Genomic DNA, 24,941 nt, shown 5'->3' with positions numbered 1-24,941 from the left:
TGCATTTTTCATAACTTTTTATTGTAGAAATATTTTACATGCTACATGCTGGGAAACAAAACCCTGATGTTGGAGTTATTGACATAAAGATCAAAGTAGAGACCATTTACCTCTTGAATATTACACTGTCCGTTGATGTTTCTACAATCTATGTCCTTGTTCTTTTCCCAGAAGAAACAACCGAATCTCACAAGGACAGTTGAAAATATACAGATTAACGAAGAGGATAATGAGATAAGGTATTTTGTTTTGCTAAATATGTGCATAAGTAGGCTTCACATTGCCATTTCACTTGCCCTGCACGTGCTTATACATCTTTTAACAAGTTGTTTGCTCTCAGTGGTAGCTCCCAATGCGTATCTGCAGTCTTTATCCACACTTCCTACCTCTCACACTTGCTTCAGTCCTACATCTCTGCTTCCCTATAGAATATACCTTCACGTCGTCTTCGTGACTCCTCTTAAGGTATCAGTAGTGGCTGTCTCAGCTCTATTTCTGTACTCAGCAGAATCTTGCTTAAACTGCCTGTCATGGGGGCTCTGGAGGCACACTTGTGCATAATCTCCATCTCCACACTAGCAACCAGGACATGCTCATTCCTCTGTCTGTCTCTTAGCACTTTGGAAATCATCATCCTCTTCATCCACCCCTTTATGATGTCTTGGCTGAGCTGCGGCAGAATCTTCCCCTTCGCCCTTCTAAACTCCACCTCCAACCCTGGTTCATAAGGTTACTTCCTAGTCAGGATAGAGAGTGACTTTTCTCTTGCATACTTCATGTATTTGCCTTCCCTTACCCCATATTGCTACAGCACTAGTACCTTGATTTACCCCCTGTTTATAGTTTTCATTTGGCATGTTACTTTCTCTCGTATCATGCCTTCGTATATACAGATACACCTATGAAATACAGATAGGCATGTTTAGTATGTGTATTTGCATATGCGAGAGAGAGAACTTTTTTAAACAACTTGGGGAAGACTGTGTTGAGGTCTTCCTTCTTCCCTTTAGAATTACTGATGAAGATAAACTTTCCACTCAGTTTTGCCATCTTTTGTTACTGTATTTACAGAAAAAAAAAAAAAAACCTACCTTTTACAATGCCCAGATCATGGTGTACCTCAGAATCTCTGTCCAAAAGCAAATAAGCATTTTTCTTGTTGTTTTTCAGTATGCTGCAAGAAAAAGAGAGAGAGTTTCAAGAGGTGTAATTGTGGCTTATATCAACACTGTTACTTTTGTGCCTTGGTAAGTTTTTAGAATTTAAACTGAAAGATTAAACAAGAACCCTACAGAATCTTAGATGCCAAAATTTAGAAACAAAATTTATTAAGTTGACTATTAAACTGATGTTGGTGTGGTAACTGAAGCTGTTACAATGAATTAGATGTGCACAATGCAGTCATGTGTGTTCTTACATTTTGAAAGGCAAACAGTGATTAGTCGTTCTGATTACTGGATTCATCCTGTGTGGAAGGGATACAAAAAATTAACAGTCAAGTGTTTACTATTTTTGAGGCCAGAAAATAAGTTAACCAAGGGGAATAGAACAAATTAGGACTAAAATAAGATAATATTAATAGAGGAAGTAAAAATAAGACTAATTTCAGTTAGGCGTGACTACCATAATGTAATAGAAAAAAGCAACTCATTTGTTAGATGCTGTAAACAAGTGCATGCCACAAATCTTTCCTTGCTATCTTAAGGAAAAGGATAAATGATCAAAATAGCTTGTAAATCAGGAGAAGAAAGTTGTCAAGGTAAAGGGCCACCTGCCCCATGACTGTCCAGAGCCAGGATGCAGTAAACCTACACCAGAAACAGATACCTGATGTTCATACCTCCTCTCCTGTCTACTTTCACAGCTGCTGAGTGGCAGACCCTGGATTAGTGTGGGGGAGGGGGAGGGCACGGGGGAGGGCACCCTGAATGGCACCCACCTGAGCCAACGTCAGTTCTGCCCTTCTCATTTCTACTTGTGCTAACAGGCTGTTAGTTTTGTTACGGCCACTGGATCTCGACACATTGATCACAGTGGTGTATGAATGTCCTCTCATCCTCCTGAGTCTTCAGTTCTTTCCCTGCCCTCCCTCATGGTCAGAAGATCACCCACTCTCCGGGTTTATGAGATACATGGTCTGTGGTGAGCTTCGCCTTTTCTTTGTAGATCACTGTCCTTCCAGTTTCATTTCTGTCCCAGATTGAGACTTCTCTCCAGAGAGCTTTTTGCCTTCTCCAGGAGCTCACTGTGATAGTTGGAAAACGTTTTCCAACAGTCCCAAATAAGATGATACAATAACAACGTCGCATATTTCTCTAACGTTTTAACCCTGCTATTACACAGACTTCATTTCAGCCTTTAATCGTGCTCTGGATCACCATATCCAAACCATAAATAGCACTTTATTTCCCCCCTGCTCACGATCTTACCTCCTCTCTAAGGTCATGTTTTCTGTCAAATAATGTTAATGAATAGACCTTTCATTCAATACTTTTTATTTTCTGGAGCAGTACTCTCCAAGTTGAAATCCTAGCTTTCCAAGAAAAATAATTCCTCTGCCCTTCAACCCCAACATGAGCCTGACTGTTGCTTTCCTGTCTGCCATTTCAGTTCCCTTAAGCTAGACATCCAGAAACCACACATAAAATAGTTAATTGAGTCTTAAAGGCTCAAGTAATGTCCTGGTTGGTTTTGGATTGCATTGCTGGGATCCTGTTTTGGCACACAGGTCTTTAATCATGTGGTTTTTAATTGTGGTATTTGCCCTATGACGTTTGGAGAATGGATTATGATGGGAAAACCCAGGGCACCTGTTTAGGAGGGAAAAAAATGGCATTTGAAAACAACCATGGTCAAGCAATTTCTGCATATGTCTGCTAGTCAGGGAACATTCAGGGATAGGAATTGAGCCTGTTTTGCTGTATCTCCTCATAGCAACTCAGCTTGTTGCCTATGTGTTGTAGACTCAAACCAAATACTTGTTGAATGACAGAGTGAATAAATCCTGAATGAAAGTTTAACCACTGGTAAGGAAGATAGTTCTTCTGAAGCAGGGTTTTTTATGTGCAAGATGAGTAAATTGTAGAGACCTGCTATAAAACATTATGCCCCTAGTTAACAATGCTACATTGTGTACTTAAATATGTGGTAAGAGGATAGATCTCACATTAAGTGCTCGCACCTCAATAAAATAATTTTTTAAAAATCTTTAAGAAGATGAAGTAGGATTTATTTTTATCATGTAGGTGTGTGTGTGTGTGTGTGTGTGTGTGTGTGCGCGCGCGCGCGTGTGTGTGCGTGTGTATTTAACTTATTGATTTGGGTCAATAGGAAAGTAAAGCGTCCAAAGGGGAAATATAGGCATGAGAAATGACTGTTTTTCTTAAAATGTAAAATGTTATTCATGTATACATTCAATCACATTAGGTTTAAAAAGAAGCTCTGGATCATTTAGAAATAAACTCCTCACACATTATTGAGTAGTCAATGTGAAATGGATAAGGAATGAACTGGCATTCTCCTTCATAAATATCTCACTCATCAGGTGTGCAAATCTCTCCAAGACTCAGATACTACCACCTCCAAAAAGCTGACTTCCCAAATTTATAGCCTTCTAATCCTATGTCATATGACATGTAATACTCATGTGATATTAACACATTAATAGGACTTCACACTTTTATAGTTATTTTGTGTCCACTGCTAAACCATAAGCTCTTACAGGGCAAGGTTTGTTTCTGAGTTTCATTTTGGAATCCCACCAAACTCTATAACATCTACTTTGTGCATACAGTAATGAATAAATATTTGTTGGAGGACAAATGGAGAAGATGAGAATCTCAGAAAATTGTAATAATATGAGAATAAAATTTATGAAAATAAAAACAAAAATAGACCTGGAAAAGATAGGAAAAAGAAAGACAAAAGAGCCAGGTTTCATCATGAATCTGCAGACTCCAAAGTATGAATATGTAGGTATCATTTGTTACCATTTACTGAGTACCCACTGTGTAGAGTAAAAGCCTTTTGCTTGTCCCTATACCAACAAAGGTTTAAGGCCTGATGAAGAACTTTGTAATTTGGGGAGAGGATTGTGGTGAAGGAAAAGGTTTGGGAGAGCAGAATAGGATGCAGTAAGAGGAAATTTGCTGAGAAATAAGAAAGCCGCAGTAAAAAGTACCAAGATAGAAATGTAATATGCAGTTGTTGTTATAATTTTAAATATTAGATATGATTTGGATTATAGTCATTTTCTTGGTTAACAAGGAAGGGGAAATTACAGGGAATGACTCAGATTTATTGCAAGGATTTCTCCCTCAAGTGGAAGTTTCACCAGCTAAAAAAAAAAATGAAGACATATTGGAATACTAGAACAAAAAATGGAATAATTAGTTCTTCAAATGAAATAACCTGTAATTGGAAAATGAAAAGAGGAAAGGTTTGATATTTTGAAAACAAGGAAATAACATGGAATATAAGGTAATGAACTAGAAACAAAAGAAACCGGTGCTAAGAGAAAATATACTAATCTATATAAACAGTTTAAAATCGACTTAGTTGACTAGCTGATGCCAAGTATTCATAAGTGGCATTCCACAAGAATTTTTCATTTATTAGCTTATGTGTAGCAGTTTGAGAAAGAAAGAAAAGAGTATATTATAGGAAAATTTCACTCTTAATTCTTCCCACAAATGTGATTTCAACTCACTCTAGTAGATACATTGTTGGATGCAAAGCTTAATATAGCCTACTTGTGTCCTTAAATTGCTTATAGCCTACCAAAGGAAGTAAGACACATGCATAATAACCTATTTTTAAAAGCAAACTAGAAGTTTGCAAAGTTAAAACAATGAAAGGAGCTTACAAGGAAAATGCAATAAGAGATCAAAGGCACTGATTATGGTTGTACAGGATGTGTCCTTGACTCAGAGATATAGATGGTGATATGTATGGATAGACCTCTTAGAACTGTAGTATGCACACCCATAAACAGTTGCTTTATCTGAAAGGAGAAAGAAATCACTAGCAATAGGAGAAAGGCTTCATCATGTAGGTGATGGAGGTGGCATTTATACTGAGCTAGATCTTGGATGACTGGTAACATTTTAATAGCAATAGGGAAGGGGAAATCCAGACACTGCAATTGGTATAAACTAAGAGAGGCCAAAAGTACAGAGAAAGTGTTCAAGAGTCCATTTGTACAGTTGGACTACAGTGGGAGGTCACACATGAAGGGCTGAAATGCTGAGAAGCAAGGATGTGGGCATCAGTTTGAAAAATTACAAATACAGGACGCGTACTCTATTGAGTAATGTAAGGAGCTAAGGGAGGGCTTCAAAAAGATGTGAGTAATACAGTCAAAACCGAGTATTATGAAAGTAATGAAATGTTGGTGTGGCCGGATGAATGGAAGCAGTGAACTGGAGTCAGGCAGTCCACCTAGGAGGCCAATCTTCCAAACAGATGTGAGAGAATGATGACGTAAACTGGGGTGAGGGCCATGGAAATAGGAAAGCATGGATCTGTTTGGAGATATGCAGTGAAATAATCAACACATTCTAGTTACTGATGGAATGTGAGGCTTGACATCACAGGTAGTACTCAAGGATAATTTGGAGCCTATGAGACTAACCAGATGGCGGTGCCATTAAAAGGAAATAAGAGAAGGAGTTAATAAATATTGATGGGGGCAAATGTCTTAGACTGGAAATTCAAAGAACAGTCAGGGCTGGAGGTAACAGATTTGGGGTTTGGGAGTCATCTACAAAGAATTTTAATTGAGACCTTGGAAGAAGGACTGCATCACTGAGAAGGCCCTGTTTGGTTGACAGTAAATAACATGAGTTTGTAGACACCTATTTGTCAGTGTTATTGAGACACCCCAGCATGGTAAGTGTTGAAAGTAATTTTGGGAGGTCTTGGGTGGCTCAGTCAGTTGGGCATCTGACTCTTGATTTCATTTCAGGTCATGATCTCATGGGTCATGGGTTTGAGCCCTGCATGAGGCTCTGTGCTGCCAGTGCAGTCTGGGATTCTCTCTCTCTGCCCTTACCCCCACTTTCTCTCTCAAATAAACTTAAACTTATTACAAGTAGGCTGGTGGAGAGATTCATAAAAGAAACACAACCTGGACATTTCCTGCAGATATGGGCTAAGATAGGCGATAATAGATCCTAGATTTGGAATATGGGTAACGTTGAGTCGAATTTTTATCATTTGGCACACACAGGATTTGCCAAGATCTCTGACTCTTTACCAGATATTTCTTAAGAATTTCAGAGGATTTGCTTTTGAGCTCTTTCTGAGGACACACACATAGAGGATAAGAAGGGATCAGACTTGGGTTCAGGCCATGGCTCTGCAAATAGTTAAGCTGTAGGTTATTGGATGGGTCAGTTGTCTTTTAACCCCTGTTTTTTTCAAGTTCTAGTAAGGGGATAATAAGACTCACCCTGCTTATTTCATGAGGTGGTTGCAAGGATCCCAGGGTATCATTATAAAAATTGTTGTTTTGTTTTATGGGAAAACTGTTGTCAACCTTCAAGTTTATTTTCTTTGCTAAGAGACCTGGGAACAAAACTAGAAATAGATTTCCAATCTTCTCTACTTAAGTTTAGAATTTCAAGCTATTCCTTTTTTAAAAAATATATCCTTTTGTATTCTGTGTGATTCCCTTTTGGTTTTTTAATCAAGGCTTATTTTAAAAATATCATCTACTTCTATATTTTGGATTTCTGAAGTTTTCTCTTAATTGTTTCTTAATTTTCCTCTTGGGATTTAATTCTCCTTTCCTAGATGCAGGTTCTCTAGTTTCTAGAGTTCTCTGTTTGATAATTTGTCATAGTACAATTTGTAGTAAATTCATTTAGAGAGAGCGGAAAAAATAGTGCACTTCTTACCATTTATACTGTGGAATTTTATGCAGTTTATATATAACCTTTGTGTTGATGTCAAATATTTAAAAACTGAGATATTTGAATTCAGGAAATAAGGACGAAGGGTATTCAGTAGGGAAGAAAAAGCAACATACGCGGTTATTTAGGGGTGGTGATTGAAGATACTGTGAAGATACGATCTTTGAAAAAAATAGTTAAGTAAGTAGAGAGACTTGATGTGAAAGTTGAAAATCTAAAAGCTGAGTCCAAAGCTCAGTGGATTAGCACCAGCTCTGAAGAACTGAAACAATGTCTGGCTTTAATGTTTCAACAAGTATGTTAAGGCCAAATGAACCTCCCCAGAGACTTTGTCCGGATGTGATGCCAGGATTTCTTCCTTTTCTTGGCTGACAGTTTTGAAAGCCCTCTTGCTGCTGCTGTGTCCTCAGTTGGGAGAAGTGATGGCTTAGCAGTTAAGATACTGGCATTGCTCAGTGACCAGAAGGCTGCTGTTTGTTGATGGTCTCTTATTAGCTTCTCCACTGATGTCTCCTTAATGCTACTGCATTTCTCTCTAGACACTGTCTTTGTCTTTCAAAAGCCCTCTCCCCTCACCATGTATATACTACCTTTTCATAGCTTGGTTAGAGAAATTCAGGCTGCAAAATAACCCTCTTACCACAAATGGAAACAATCTATAGTATGCAAATGGGTGTGAAGGCCACTGGGTATTCATTCATCCATCCTTATGTTCCAGGAATATTTACTGAATATTTCCTCTGCCAGGTATTATTCTAGGTGTTGGAGTACAGCAGTAAAAAAAGATAGACAAAGGTCTCTGTCCTCATGGAGCTTACATTTTAATGAGAGGAGAGAGTCAAACAATGAGTAAGATCATTCAGATAATGTTAAATGTTACCAGGGAGGTCACGGAGAGTGACTAATCATTGCATCTAGGAAAAGATTTCTCAAGTTCTTGTAGCTTGTGTAAGTGAAGCTTGTATTTTAAGTATATTACTCATTCTGTAGTCCTATGAATTCAGCTATTGAGAATGGAAAGAAGGCAGAAAGCAGATACACCATAATCTCTCTCTTTTCTTTCCTCTCTAGGCGGGTAACAGTTCATGTTTGCTTCATAAATGAAGCAGCTTTAAACAAATTCATATTCTGTCTGGAGTAACAGACTGCATTTTTATCTGTTCTTGCTACCCATGACTCTATATGGATGATTCACAAATTGGAACAAAGTGTTTTACTGTGAAACTGGCACTGAATTAATCATCTATAAAGAAGACCTTGCATGGAGCAGGACTCTATTTTAAAGACCTGGGGGACTGGTGGTCTCATTTAGAACTTGCAACTGACGTTGGGAGAGAAAGCACGTGTCCCAGATTGCATGCACCATTTTGCATGCCTCCAGAAGTGTCTAATTGCTGAAAAGTCACATAGCTTTATTTTCAGTTACAACCTGCAGTTCATAGTAATCTTGGTCTTTGCAAGTAGATTTCATCCTGTATAGTGGGGATAATTTTTCAGAAATGAATCTAGAAAAAATGTTAAAAACAAAAACTCAACAGCATCAGCCAGTCTACATTTAGAAAGCAGTAGGAACAAAATGATTGGAGTAGGCAACATATCAGCCTTGTAGCTGCTAATTAATGGTCTGGGTCTGATCTTGGTCTCTTCTTGACATAAACCTATCTCCCACTAGACAAATGGACATGGTTAGCTGGATCTATCCATGCTTGGGAGTCAGTATTGTATTAGAACAGTGATGACATCAATAAAATGGAAAAAAGAACCTGAATGGGAGAAAATAATTGCAAGTCATATATCTGATAAGGGGCTAATAGCTAAATCTACCAAGAACTCCTACAATAATAGCAAAAAAAAAAAAAAAAAAGAAAAAAAGAAAAAAACCTCTAACTTAAAAATGGGAAGATCTGAGTAGATGTTTTTCCAAAGAAGACCTGCAAATGGCCAACAGGTACATGAAAAGATGCTCACCATCAATCACCAGACCAATACAAATCAAAACCACAATGAGATATCCCTCATACCTGTTAGAATGGCTGTTATCGAAAAGATAAGAATTAAGAGGGAACCCTGTGCACTGTTGGTGGGACTGTATATTGGTGCAGTCGCTATGGGAAATTTTGAGTTTCCTCAAAAAAATTAAAATAGAACTGCCATGTTATCCAGCAGTTCCACTTCTTGGTATTTGAGGAAAATGAAAACACATTCTAAAAGATGTATAAGCCCCATGTTCATTGCATTATTATTTATAATAGCCAAGATATGGAAACAATGTAAGTGTCCATCAATAGATGAATAAAGAAAATGTGTTACGTGTGTATGTGTAACACACGTATTATACATACAGTGGATTCCGCTCTGAAAATGAAATCTTGCCGTTTGTGACAACATGGATGGAACTTGAGGGCATTATGCTAAGTGAAATAGGTCAGCATGAGAAATACCATATGATCTCTCTTATATGTGGAATCTAAAAAAAATTTTTAAAAAAATTAAAAACACCAAGCTCATAGATACAAAGGACAGATTAGTAGTTGCAAGGGATGGGGGTGGTTGGGAGAAATGGATGAACTGGGTTGTTTTTGTTTTGGTTTGCTTTGGTTTAAGTAAGTTGAATAAAAATGTTAAAAAAAAAAAAAACCCTAAAAAAAACATTGATGCCTTTGCAGAGAGGAGACTCTCCAAAGGAGTTATGGCCCAAAGAAGCCACGAACACTGAACAGCACGGTCACTGAGAAGGACATTTTGCACCCCTTTCCCCTACCACTTATAGAGTGTATAAATTGTGCTTGCAAAATATATTATGAAATGTTTATATTCTAAAACTATTACAGAGTTATGTAAAGGGACTTAAGAGAAATTGCTGAATGTATGAAGGTCTCATTTTCAATTTACATCATGAGAGAAACTAAAAATTATGTTTAGTATCTAAGATTAGAAAACCACACCCACATGGTAATATGGGTATTGAAAATTAGGTTACTTGGCTTTTATAAGAATGAAAGGAATCAGGAAATTTTAGCTATTTCTTGTATAATCACCATTATCAGTTTAAGGGATCCATTTATTTAAAATCTGGCACTCTATATTAATATTTATGAATTTAAAATAGCGAGCTTTATGTAGTTATGCATGTCAGTTTGCTGTTTAAAATGTGTGACAGCGTTTGTTGTATTAAGAGTGAATTTGGTAAGAATTCTCAAGATGGACATCATGCTTTTAAACTAAAACTTGTAAGACATTTTGTGAATGTCCCTTGCCATTTTTTTTAATAGTCGAACATCTGACTAAAGAAATGGTTTCTTGTGGTTTAAGATTCTTTCAGTAGATCATGAACATACAGATGAAGGGATCCAAAGCTTTCTATTATAACTTAATTCTTGTTATAACATTATTGTCATGTTCTACCCCCTCAGATGATCATTTTCAATGTAGTGATACAAAAGGGCATGAAAAACTGCTAGCTTTCCTTTATTTCAAAAGTCCAAGAATTTCTAGTATAGTTGGACTTCATGTTAAAAGAGGATCCAAATACAACTCCAGTGAAGCGGCTTTTGCGCTTTTTTGTACCAAAAAGCCCAGATGATTTCTATGATCCCTTCCTTCTCTAAAGTGCTGGGCTTCCTCAGATGGTAGTCATTTCTCTAAGATACAACCCAGGTGTTTTGGGAAGCTGCATTGACTTACTCAGGCCCTTAAATATCCCATGGATCAAACGTTTAGTAATAAAACCAGCGATCAGTTTAATTGCTGAAAGGACCTGACTCTCAGTGTGTGGCTTTGATTTTTTTGAAGAAACTAGATATAAGTTAGTATGAGTTATGTGTGTAGGTCAGGTGTAGATTGAGAAGATTGATACTTCTCCATTTAATAGTTTATTTCACCAATGGTTTTGATTTTCTTAGCCATGAGAAAATTCTGTTTAATGAGCTTGAGAGTACAATAAATGCACTTTTATTCTCAAAGGCAGGAGCTGGGTTTTAACACTCAAGGACATGGTCCCAATCAATAGAGTTAAATAACAAATTCAGCAAGTTATGAAATCTGGCATCATAGGCAAGGGGTGATATATTCTACCTAATTAAATGTATTAGTTCATTGAGAGTTACGTGAATTACCAATTTTTAAAACACTAAAGTTCAATAAAATGCATGAACAGTAGAAAAAAACTGAACATGATTTTGGATGCTGGCTGCTTGAGAATTATATGTCATATCTGCTTTGAGATGAGTATGTGTGTGTGTGTGTATGTGTGTATGTATATACACACACACACATTTGCTTTATTTTATCTGATATGTGTGCTGAATATCCTTCAGAAATCATGGAAAACTCACAACTGATATTATCAATCATGAAATCACCTTTTAATTTGGTGCCATGTATCTGATATCTTTTGTAATGTTCCAAAATTGCCTTTTAAAATGATCTCAGAAGTCTGCAGATTCTAAATTATACTAAAAGCTTTGCACCTCTTTGGTAGAGCACAAGTCTATAAAGAAACTGGCTCTGTGATAAATGGTGCCTGCCCAGTAATATCAAAGTGTTGCCGGATTTTGTATTATAATCTAACGTGCTTACCACACTGCCATTTTTTAATGAGTCAGAGACAAATTTCAGTTTTTTTCAATATGATAATAGAATAAGTACCCTATTCTCTTTAAAAAGAAGTATATGAAGAATGAAAATGTGTTTTTTAATGTAGTGTTTGCTTTTAGTAAGAATTAACACATTTAATTGAGTATGAAAGTACTTCGGGGAAACTTTGTGGCATATTTTGGTATTCTAATTCAACTGAGGTTTGAAATTAACAGAAAAATCCATTCATGATTTATGATTCATGGATATCTCAATATTTTTCTGCAGCTAGGTTTTGGTTTCAAAATGTAATTCCAATATGGGGCTTTTAGCCATTTCCCACGTATTCTTAGAAATTTTTCAAAAGACAGTTTGGCATAATGAGGCAGATGTTGGAAAAAATTGTGAGAAACTTCTCTGGTGTTAACTGATATTGGTAAGTCACCTCTTCTCTTTGGATCTCCATGTTTTATTTATGGTGAAGTTGGAGGTCACACCTTAGGTGTGAAACCTATTGATATCTGACTGACAAAGACAACAAAATAGATCTGAAACTATTCCATATGAAATATTCCATTCTGATCTGTGAATAAGCAATTTGAACACAAAAAGTCATTGCTATTCTTGTTTGTAATGTAAATAGGATCCATTAGTAAAAGTAAAATTCAATCTCCTATAGGGTGAATTGGGTAACCATTTACACAAGAGATGGCTTTTTCCTTTGCTTAAGTAAACATTTTTGGATCACCTCTGAAGAATGAAAACCACGAGTGCATTTTAGTCAGGAAGAGATACTATAAGATATGTGCAACATTTGGAAATGCACCAAATTAAGCATTTAAATGCTGTCATTTTATTAAAAGCTTAGAACAGAAATGTAAGATGCTTAAAGTTTTTGAGTGCCAAAAAATAATTTATAATCCATTTGGAAAGGGGTCATCCATAAATTTCATTTTAAAATTAGAAGGTGGGATAAGAATTTTAAAGTAAGCCAGCTTGTCTTTGAAACAGTATTATTTTGTAAAATTGGCATTAAAATATAAACATTGAAATTCTAACTAGTTAATTTATGATATTTTATTGCACAAATTATGGTTTTGCTGCTTTTCATTAACAAGTCTGGAAATGCCTTTGTTACAAATAAAGTAATGGTACTTTTATTTCCTAACAAGATGTTTTAGAAATGATTTAAAGTGGATATTCATAATCCTAAAATGTTTCCTAAGCATTGTAAATTTATAACTGCCATCTCCAACTACATCCTTATGATGTTTTTAAAAATAAAATGGTTTTAAAAACAGTATTTTCAACTACTTGATTTCTCAGCTATAAGGCTCAAAATTTTTCAATAAAAATATCCTATATTCTAAGGATTAATGTGTGATTATAGTGTCCATTTGTTGCTATTTTTTAAATTGATGGACTTGAAAAGTATTCAAACATTTAGATGGATGCATAGATACATTGCTAGTTCATTCATAGATTGGAGTTTGCATATTGTAATGTAAATGTATGTCAACACTATTCTAGTTTATTATGACTGAAGTGTAATTAAATAAAAAACGTTGTAAAATGTGATGTGTATGTGTATATACTATATGTGTACTTTTTAAACTAGGTATATGTCCTGACCCTTTTTTATACAGGTTTGAATTTGAAATTACATTATATATATATACATATACTTTATTGTTCTAAATAAAGAATTTTATGCACTCTCATAAGTTTGCCTTGTCATTTGATATCAAAGTTATCACACATATTTAAAAAATGGTTGAGCATATAAGCTAAAATCTAGATTTTGTTATAATATGGACGTATTTACTGGTTACTAAAATAGGTAAGGTAATCGAAGAAGATAAAGTTAACACTGTTTGACCTCAAGAGGTTTCTAACTTGGTTGGGGAGAAGATCTGAAAACGACTATAATATTTATAAAACCACATTGAAGTTATTACCTAAGTATAAAGCTGAGGTCCAGTTAATGTCCTCAGAGCATGCAGAAAGGAGAAATGGATATAGACTACATGGGATTATGGAGGAGTTGGGTGTTTGGGCTAATAAGACTTACAAGGGTGAGACAAATTTTGACAGAGGAGAATTAGGCCCAGTCTGAGCAGCACCTTCCAAAGCAAGAAGCTATACAAGTTCTTATTCCATCAGATCAAATCAGTGCACCCAGAGTATATAATGCAAAAAGAGATACACAGAGATATGAGAGCATGACCTTGAATGTCACAACAAGGAGGATAGACATTCTTAGGGGCCATGGGAAACCACTGTGTGTTTCTGAGAAGAGGAATGGCAAGATCAAACACCATGGTGGCTAATGTGGTTTAGGCAATAAATCATTATCCTGCTAACCTCTGGTCGGTATTCAACTTTTCAGACCATATACCCTAGCTTTATGACATAATATTTATTCACCCACCATTTCTTTTCAACTTCTTTGCTTATTCTGCCTTTTCTGTTCAGCCTTTGTATTGCAATTTCACCAATGTAAGCTTAGACAATTTTAATAACCTCCTAACTGATCACACATACCTAGCCCTTTTTCAATCAGCTCCTCAAGTTAGAACAAATAATATGGAGACATCTGATATTTTTCTCTGGTTGGAACACTTAAATCGTTTCTCATTATTTTCAAAGGAAAACCCAAATGCCTTAACATGGCTTACAAGGCCCTCCTTGGTCCATCTCATAATTTGGAGGAAGGAGAGGAGATTGCTAATTGTTTTTACTTTTAAGCCATAAACAATGTGAGGGGTAGGACCATGAATATTTATAACACTATGTTCCCCAAATTTAATATAATAAAGTGTGTAATGAAACAAAATTTTAACTGAATAGATACTACCTATTGTAATGTCTGATAAGTTATTTTCTATAACATTTTATTATGAAAAGTTTGAAATATGTATAAAAATACAGTAGTGTAATGTAACCCCATGTAACCATAGCCTAGGTTCAACTTTACTCAACTACAGAATGATCTTGTATCTAAGTCTCCTATCTATACTCTTTATCCACTCCCCCTTTCATATTACTTTTAGGCCAATACCCAAAAATATTTGATCTGTAAATATGTATTTCTAAATTTAAAAAAAAAAACGTGATATCCTTGCCACACTTAAGAAAAATGAACAATTCCTTAATATTGGAGTAAGTATTCATATTTCAATTGTCTCATCATTATACATTTCAATATTGCACTACAGCAGGCTATAAAATAAAGGCAAACGTATCCCTTCAACATTCATTGTATTTAGGTCCCCCCCACACACACACACAGATGAACACCACTACTTTGTGTTAACTTTGAGGACTTTTTGGCATGAGCAAACTATATACATATATGTGAATATGTGTGTGTGTGTGTATACACATACATATGTATACAATGCTATTCTGTAGCCTTACATTTTTCATCTATTAGAAGAATGTGTAACATTCAATAGACCTCTATTCACTGTGCCACAATAGCCAGGAAATTATAGATGGACACTAAGACTGTAATATAATGTGTGCCCTTTGGAATTCCAAAGCCCATACTTTGCAAAATCCAATGTATTTTCAAAACTTTCCCTTCATCTTACTCAAAATTAAAATGAGTCTGTCTTCTGAGGATGTATCTATCTCTTCAGCCCTCTCATTTGGTGGCTGTGTTTCCTCCATAGCAATCACAGGGTCCGGAAGTGAGTTATCTGTTCTTACCACTTCTGTATTACTTTCTCCTCCCCCCTCCCTCCCAGATTTGAATCTCATTAGATTTTCCACTGCCACTCACTGTTCCTTCCATATATAACTCCCAGGCTCTACGGCCTCATTTCTTGATGGTGTTAGCACCTGGTTCACTGTCACTCATTTGTACTCCTGTCTTCATTCTTGGGATTTTGATACGCACATAAATGATCCTTTCAACATCCTGTCCCTTCAGGTTCTCGAATTTTCTCCTAATGAGCCAGTCCTCAACACCATCCTAGTCCCCTAGTTTGATGGTCTTCCTGTAGCCTTTGTCATTGCCATTAATTGCAATCCATTCATCGCTTCAATTCCATGTATTCCATCTCTGACCACCACTTTGTATCTTTCCAGTTTATTCTCTTTGATCCAGTGGGCCTGTCAATCTATCGATTCTATCATTTTCCACTAATTGTCAAACTTGATGTCCTCTCTTCTCTCCTTATACAGGTTAAAATCCACAATCCAGCATTAATAATCACTCTCCTGCATGTACCTTCTATTTAATCCCTCTCATTTCCTAATATTTCCTTGTTAAATGACAACCCTGCTCAAATCCAGTTATCCATGCACTCTCTGTCTGCACTCGTAGGGCTAAACACGTCTGGTGTACAACACGCCATCATGCCTACTAATTTCTCTGTAGATTCCTTCCCATCAAGTGGGTCTTAATGCTGCTCAACAATTCTATTTCTCTTGTCCATTGCTTTTCCATTCTCATAGCTATTTCATACATTATTTTCTCTTCCAAAGCACCCACTACATTCCTCATTCCCACTCTTAGCCGATAATCTTGATTGCTATTTTACCTGCAAACTGAAAGAATAGAACTTCCAAAGACCCCTAATGCCTGGAGGCTGATTTATGTGAAGCTAAAGAAATTCAGATTTCTGGTCCTCACTTATACAGGCCCTCTATATGTCATAGAGAGGAGCTAGCAATGTATTCATATAGTAATATATTTTTGTAAAATTTGCAGCCACTTGCATTTATCTTTAAGATATTAAAGTACCTCTCATGTGGGAATGGCTTCCAGAAACACTCCCACTGGACACTGTGCCAATTTACTAGGACACCATGACCTAAAAGTATATGTGAGGTTGTCTCATGATGCCCTAGTGAATGTGTCTTATGGATCTGGCACCAGAAGTATGCGGGTGATGGATGAGAAATGAGTTTTGAAACGAATGGAGGCAGAATCCAGTTTGTGGGAAGTTTTCACAATCATCACAGTCTCCTGATATGTAAAACTGTAAGTGGAAGACTAAGGTTTCATTAATGCCTGGTCAAAATAGTAGCTTTCCCCAATCACAAAATGCTCGGTAATACAGAGTATACAATTATAAACAAAACCATACACTTTTTTTTCTCTTAGTGGTGAGGAAATACAATAGAATTTAATAAAATTGCTGTGTTTATAGAACCAGAAAATCTGTATGTGAGATAACATGTTTTCGGCTTCTCAATACACTGGTCTCAACAAATGTGTAGTGTTGTATATCCACTATTATAGAACATACAGAATTGTTTAATTGCCCTAAAAAAAAATCCCTTGTGCTTTACCTATTCAAAATCTCTTCCATTCTCCTGTACCTCTAGAAACCAGTAATTTTTTTTACTGTTGTTACAGTTTCTATGTTTTCCAGAGTATCATATAATTGAAATTACATAATGTAGCCTTTTCAGACTAGTTTCTTTCACCTAGAAATATACATTTAATACTCATCTATGTCTTTCATGGTTTGGATAGCCCATTTCTTTTTATCATAGAATAATATCCCTTTGTATGAATGTGTCACACTTTGTTTATCTTATTTACCTATTAAGGACATCTTGGTTGTTTCCAGGTTTTGGTGATTATGAATTAAGCTGCTATAAACGTTCATGTTTTTGGAACACAGAAGTTTTCAAATCAGTTGGGTAAATGCCCAGGAGCATGATTTCTGGACCGTATGGTACACCTATGTGTAGATTTGTAAGAAAACATAAAACTGTCTTCTAAAGTGGCGGTGCCATTCTGCATTCCTAACAGCTATGAATATAAAGTTCTGCTGCTCCACATACTCACTAGCAATTGTTATGGTCAGTCTGTTGGATTTTAGCCATTCTAATAGATGAGTACTGGTTTATCATCATTGTTTTAATTTGCAGTTCCCTAATGACAAATGATGGTGAGCATTTTTTCATGAGCTTATTTGCCATCTGTTTATCTTCTTTGGTGAGGTGTCTTTTCAAATCTTTTGTCCATTTTTAAATTGGGTTATTTGTTTCCTTACTGATGAATTTTAAAAGGTTCTTGTATATATTTACAGGTAAACCCTCTGTCAGATATGTGTTCTACACATATTTGCTAGTTTGTGGCTTGTCTTTTCATTCTCTTAACATTGTCTTTCATAGAGCAGCTTCAAGCATTTTTTAACATATTTTAAAACTTTCTAAAGAGTTTTTGTGTAACAAGATGGTCTCCCTAACATAAGGCTGTTGGGACATAATGGCATTTTAAGGACTTGGAACTTGTAATGACTTCTAACATAGTTTTAAAGACTCCAAACAAACAAACAAACAAAAACAAACAAAACATTAGAAGAAAAAAGATAAAACTCAGACATTTAACTCCAGTCTGGAAAGATGTCTTGGAATCGTTCATAAAAATAATTGAGAAATTATAAACTAATTCAAACATATAAAATGGATATAAAGGATCCCTTTCTGTAATCATTGTATTTATTTATTAAAGACCTAGGAGTTTTAAGAAGATGGCAGAGTAGGAGGATCCTGAGCTCATCTCATCCCATGGACATACAAATATAACAGTAGCATCCATACGACTAACTCTGAAAAACCACCTGAAGACTGGCAGAACAGACTTTTCACTGCTAATCATAGAAAAGGGTAGAAGAGATAGAGACATAGTTGTGAACCAAACCCCCGGTCAGACTAACCAGAAACAGGAGGGACATCACAAGTATGGAAAAGCAAGAGGATCAGACACCACACTGGGCATCTCTGGCACTGGGGACCTCCCCTGGGAAGACCGTTCCCATAGCATCTAGCTTTAAAAACCAGCAGGACTTTATTCCAAGAACTTTAAAAATCAGTGGGGCTTAACTCCAGCAGCTTTAAAAACCAACAGGCTTAACTTCAGGAGAGCCAGAGGGTGGAAGAAAACTGAGACCCTGCCCTTAAAAAGTCGGCATTCTAAATAATTTGGCCCAAGACACAGATCAGAAGCAGCAGTTTGAAAAGCGTTTGGGGTATATGTGAAGGAGATTCATTGAATAATCTTAGAATGTGTGTAAGAGGGACAGGGATCTGTAGATTTCTCCTGGAACAAAAGTTCTGGTGGCTGCCATTTCTTTTCCCATCCCCCAACCTAGATGGCCAGACACTTTTCTGGAACCAGTGCTAACACCTTCCATTTATCTTGTTAGAACTGCACGACTTACCCCAACATTCCCCTGTGAACCCACTGCATCCCAACTGCCTGCTTCCGCAGGCACCCACCTCACCTGGAGCAGCCCCCGCCATGACTGGCACCACACCAAAGTGGCTCATGCCCTGTTGAGGCTGGTGGCAGATAACCCCACACACCAGTGCACCTCTAGGTCCTGCAGCTGTGCCCTGCCCTTTGGTGCACCTGCTGCTGTGACAGAGAGGCTAATTGCAGAGAGCTAGGGTGAGTACCTGCCCTGCTCACCAATAAGCCCAAGTGGGCCACAAAGAAGGTCCTTAATAATACGGGGAGGAAACCCTGCCCATTGTGCCCACAGCAAGCAACACAGATCCTTGCAACCAGCTGGGCCAAAGGCAATCACAGCTCAGTCACAAGAGGAGGGTGCATTCAGCCCACACGGGACACCCTTGGAGTGCCTGGTTCTGATGACCAGAAGGCATTGTGCTACAGGACCTCTTCTATGCAAGGTCACTACTTTCAAGACCAGAAGACATAACTGGCCTACATAATACACAGAAACAAGCACAGAGAGAAAAAATGAGGAGGCAGAAGAACATGTCCCAAATGAAAGAACAAGACAAAAATTATAGCTAAATGAAGTGGAGATAAGCAATATGCCTGATAAAGAATTCAAAACAATGGTCATAAAGATAGTCACTGGACTTAAGAGTGGATGAACTCAGTGAGAATTTCAATAAACAGAAAATATAAAAAAGAGCCAGTCAGAGCTGAAGAATTCAATAACTTGAAATAACAAGTACACCAATTGAACAGGGGATTAGAGAATGCAGAAGAACATATTAGCAATCTGGATGACAGGGTAATGACAAGTAACCAAGCTGAACAGCAAAAAGAAAAAAAAAGAATAAAAAAATGAGAATAGGTTAAGGGAACTCTGTGAGATCAAGTGTAATAACATTTGCATTATAGGTATCCCAGAAGGAGAAGAGAGAGAGGAGGAGGCAGAAAACTTATGTAAAGAAATAATAGCTGAAAACATCCTAATCTGCAGAAAGAAACAGACATACAGGTCCAGCAAGCACAGAGAGACCCTAAAAATATGGACCCAAAGATGTCTACACCAAAACACATTATAATTAAAATGGCAAAAAGTAATAATAAAGAGAGAATTTTAAAGGCACCAAGGGAAAACAGTTTCATAGAAGGGAAATCTCACAATGGTATCAACTGATTTTTCAGCAGAAACTTTGAGGGCCGGAAGGAAGTGGCAAAAGGTATTCAAAGTTCTGAAAAGAAAACACCTATAACAAAGAATATTCTACCCAGCAAGATTATCATTCATCATAGAAGAGAAAAAGGGCTTCTCAGACAAACATAAGTTAAAGGAGTTTATCACTACTAAACTAGCCTTACAAGAAATGTTAAAGAGAATTCTCTAAATCGAAAGAGAAGGTCGTAACTAGAAGAAAATAATGAACAGAAAAAATTTCACAGGTAAAAGCAAACCTGTAGTAAAGGTACTAGATTAATCATTTATAAAGCCAGTATGGAGGTTAAAATACAAAATTAGTAAAATCAATTATATCTACAAAAAATTAGTCAAAGGATATAAAAATAAAAGATGTAAAATATGACATCATATACATAAAATGTGAAGTGGAGAGTAAAACTTTCATGCTTCTGGATGTGTTCAAAGTTAAGAGACCATCAACTCAATATAGACTACTATACACATAACAGGTTATAATTGAACCCCATAGTAACCACAAGTCAAAAATCTATAATACACAAAAAACAAAGAGAAAGGAATACAAGCATAACACTAAAGAAGACCATCAAACCACACAGGAAGAGAACAAGAGAAAAAGAACAGAGAAGAACTACAAATGGGCATTAAGAGGTAGAAATTTTCAGTTATAATATAAATAAGTCACAGGGATGAAAAGTACAGCATAGGGAATATAGTCAATGAAATTATAATAACCCTATTTGGTGACAGATGGTGACCAAACTAATTGTGATGAGCACTGTGTTATGTACAGAATTGTTGAAACATTATGTTGCATATCTGAAACTAATATAACACTGTATGTTAATTATAATTTAAAAAGTACCTACAATTAACAGAATGGCACCAAGTACACACCCATCAATAATTACTTTAGAGTTTTCTCCGGCTTTTGGGTGGTGGCCACTTCTGGGCTCTGTCTTCCGGTAGGTGGAGGGTGAGGCGGCATGAACAGCAGCCCTGGCACCCCGCACCCCACCACCCTCAGCCACCCGCCCACCTGCCTGCCTGCCTCCCCTGAGCCTGCTGAGGCCCAGCAAGCGGCCCAGATGCAGGCCATCAAACGTGTGGTGGCGTACTACAGAGCTGTAGTAAAACGTGCCTACTGATCAGTTACACAACCAATGCATTTCCTGGAGAATATATCCCACTGTCTTTGACAACTATTCTGCCAACGTTATGGTGGATGGAAAACCAGTGAATCTGGACTTATGGGATACAGCTGGACAAGAAGATTATGACAGATTACGTCCCTTATCCTCTCAGCGAACGGATGTATTCTTAATTTGCTTTATCTTTTGTGAGTCCTGTGTCATTTGAAAATGTTGGAGCAGAGTGGTACCCTGAAGTGCAACACCACTGTCCCAACGCCCCCATCATCTTGGTGGGAACTAAACTTGACCTCAGGGATGACAAAGACAGGATTGGGCAACTGAAAGACAAGAAGCTGACTCCCATCACCTACCAGCAGGGTTTGGCCGTAATGAAGTTAGATGGGTGCTGTAAAATACCTAGAGTGCCTGGCTGTCACGCAGAGAGGCCTCAAGATAGTGTTTGATGAAGCTAGTCGAGCAGTTCTCTGGCCCCCTCCAGTCAAGAGGAGGGAAAGAAAATGCCTGCTGTTGTAAATGTCTGGGCCCCTCTCCTGCCCTGTCCCCCTCGGAACCTTTGTACACTTTGCTCAAATATGGTGGAGCCTTCACACTCAATGCCATCTTTTTGTTACAGATTAGTTTTTCCATAAAACCATTTTGAACAAATCAGTAATTTTTAGGATTTATTTGTTTAAAGTTTAAGACTTCAAATTTTCACATTAAAATGTATCCCTAAAATGGCAAGCTTTCTTAAAGCCTTATTTTTCAAAAGCCCTTACTCTTGCTCAGATTAAGAGTTGCCAAAATACCTTGTGAACTAAGTTGCACTGTTGTGCTGCGAACCTTAAGCACTAAACTGTTTGAGACCTTTGTCTTTGAGAAGAGACTGCAGCCTCTCAAGTTCGGAAATGCAGACACCTGCTAACTAGTCTGACAGGAGAGCCATACAGGCTCCTTTCTGAAAATTGCCACCTAGCACAGCCCATGTCCACCCCCAACACCGTGCTGTGTGTCCTCATGGATCGAGGGTAATGACTCAGCTCTCTGGATCAATCTTTTTTATTTTGTAGTGAGATTTTTGTTTTTTTAAGTTAGTGTATTAGCTTTTGCTGAGATTTGGAACCGTCCTCTGACTCCCTTCCCTGTGATGAAGTCTCCACTGTGGTCGTGGGCACACGGGGGCGGGTATGTGCTTCACGGGAGGCCATCAGAGGACAAGACAATATTCTTACAAAATATGGAGGTTAATTTACACGACACTGTGCGCATCATTATTAAACTGAGTGAAAGTGTCACGAGTAAAATCTTAAAAAGTTAGTTTCTGTCAGATGCAGTGAATGATGAGAGGTCAGTATCATCACTGTTTTAAGATTTTTTTCTTAGACCTGCCATCCCTCCTAAAACCAGGCATTTAGTTCATCTTTGAACTGGTCATTCCCATAGTTGCTAACTTAGTGCTTTTATTTTAGAACCCCTTCTTAATGAACAATATGCCTCCTTGTATTATAAAATCTTTCTGATAATGCATTAGATTATTTTTTAGATTAGTAAAAGTGCATTCCTGTTCCCTTGTTACTTTATTCAAAGCTAATAAGTGTTTTCCTTAGTTTTCTAGTAATTAGGCAAAAAAAATCATGTGTTGCAGCTTTATAGTTTTTGAAATATTTTAGATATTCCTAAACTATGAACTTTCTTAACATCATTGTCTCACCAGTTCACCAGTACTGTACCTTGACTAATGCTGACCCTCCTCCTCACCTCACTCCCCTGCCCCCACCCCCCAGACACACACAACCTTCCTGTTGCTCTGCCTAAGTTCTTTTGGGTCTGTGCGGCTCTGTAAGCCCCTGCTGCTGCTAACCAAGTTCTGTACAATTTACCCACCAGCAAGAATATAAGGTTGGGCCTTTCAACCACTAGAACAAAATTTTTTAAATTGACAGTTTCAGACTTGTGGAGTGTTTTTACATTGATCTTTTGCTAATGCAATTAGCAGTATGTTTTGCATGTATAACTTAATAAATCCTTGAATCATAAAAAAAATTACTTTAAATGTAAATGGACTAAATGAGCCAATCAAACGATATAGGATGACTGCATGGATAAAAAACAAAACAAAACAAAAACAAGAGCCATCTATATGCTACCTAACAAGTGACTCAGTTTAGACCTAAAGACACATATAGACTGAAAGTGAGAGGATGGAAAAATATTAACCATATAAACAGAGCAAAAAAAAGGAAGCTGAGCTAGCAATACTTACATCAGACAAAAGAGAATTTAAAACAAAGACCATAACAAGAGACAAAGAAGGACATTACATAATAAATGGTTCAATCCAACAAAAGTTTATAACAATTATAAATATGCATTCAACACAGGAGCACCTAAATATATAAAGCAAGTATTAACATACATAATGGGATAAATTGACAGTGATATAATAAGAGTAGGAGACTTTAACACCCTACTTATATCAATGAATAGATCATCCACACAGAAAATCAACAAGGAAACAGTGGCTCTGGTGACATATTAGACCAGATAGACCTAACAGATATACACAGAACATTCCATCCCCAAACAGCAGAATACGAATTCTTTTCTTTTAAAAAAATATTTATTTTGTGAGAGAGAAAGTGTGTGTATGTGCAAGCAGGGGAGGGAGGGATGAGAAAGAGAGAGGGAGAGAGAATTCTAAGCAGCCTTCACACTGTCAGCACAGAGCCCACCGTGGGGCTCGATCTCATGAACCAGGAGATCATAACCTGAGCTGAAATCAAGAGTCAGACACTTAACCTACTGAGCCAACCAGAAGCCCCAGAATATGCATTCTTTTCAAGGGCACATGGAAAATTTTCCAGGATAAATCACATGTGTCGCCACAAAACAAGTCTTGATAAATTTAAGATTAAAAACATATGAAGTATCTTTTTTGACCATAATGGTATAAAACTCAAAATCAATTACAAAAAAAAAGGTGGAAAAAACTGAAACACGTGGAGGCTAAGTAACATGCTATTATAAACCAATGAGTCAACAAAGAAATAAAAAAAATACATAGAGACAAATGAAAATGAAAATATGTGGACTAAAATCTGATACAGTAAAGACAGTTCTAAAGGGAAATGTATAGTGATACAGGCCTACATCAAGAAACAAGAAAAATCTCAAACAACATAACCTTACATCTAACGTAGCTAGAGAAAGAAGAATAAAGCCCAAAGCTAGTAGAAGGAAGAAAATAATAAAGATTAGAGCAGAAATAAATGAGAGACTAAAAAGACAATAGAATGATCGATGAAACCAAAAGGTGGTTCTTTGAAAAGATAAACAAAACTCATAAATCTTTAGTCAGACTCATTAAGAAAAAAAAAGAGAAGACTCATATTTTAAAAAAATCAGAAATGGAGAAGAAATAACAACCAACACCACAAAAATGCAAAGAATTATAAGAGATTATAAAAATCATATTAAAAATTGGAAGAATGAGGGGCACGTGGGTGGCACAGTCGGTTAAGCATCCGACTTCAGCCAGGTCACGATCTCGCGGTCTGTGAGTTCGAGCCCCGCGTCAGGCTCTGGGCTGATGGCTCAGAGCCTGGAACCTGTTTCCGATTCTGTGTCTCCCTCTCTCTCTGCCCCTCCCCCGTTCATGCTCTGTCTCTCTCTGTCCCAAAAATAAATAAAAATGTTGAAAAAAAAATTTTTTTTAAAAATTGGAAGAATGGATAGAAGAAATGGATAAATTCCTAGAAACATAGAGTCTTCCAAAACTGAATCAACAGTCTTCCAAACATATAGTCTTCCAAAACTGAAGAAATTAAAAAAAATGTGAATAGATGAGTTATTAGTAATGAAACTGAATTGATAATCACAATATTCCTAACAAACAAAAGTGCAGGTCCAGATGG

General features: G+C 36.9%; 1 protein-coding gene and 1 pseudogene across 7 annotated transcripts in view; both read left to right on the top strand.

Moving 5' to 3' along the window:
- Positions 1–13,210, top strand: part of KITLG (KIT ligand) — a 100,507-nt gene extending 87,297 nt beyond the window's left edge. For 4 of the 7 annotated variants that reach the window (XM_045060759.1, XM_045060760.1, XM_045060757.1 and 1 more), the window contains 3 exons: positions 172–239; positions 1,171–1,247; positions 7,986–13,210. In XM_045060759.1, the coding sequence (XP_044916694.1) occupies positions 172–239; positions 1,171–1,210 (108 nt within the window). In that variant the 3' untranslated portion in view covers positions 1,211–1,247; positions 7,986–13,210. 7 annotated transcript variants of the gene reach the window in all.
- Positions 13,211–20,656: 7,446 nt separating this feature from the next.
- LOC123386667 lies at positions 20,657–22,496 on the top strand (annotated as a pseudogene).
- Positions 22,497–24,941: the final 2,445 nt, after the last annotated feature.

Source organism: Felis catus, chromosome B4, assembly GCF_018350175.1.
Source record: "Felis catus isolate Fca126 chromosome B4, F.catus_Fca126_mat1.0, whole genome shotgun sequence".
Taxonomy (NCBI): domain Eukaryota; kingdom Metazoa; phylum Chordata; class Mammalia; order Carnivora; family Felidae; genus Felis; species Felis catus.
This window is presented reverse-complemented; position numbering and strand designations above follow the sequence as displayed.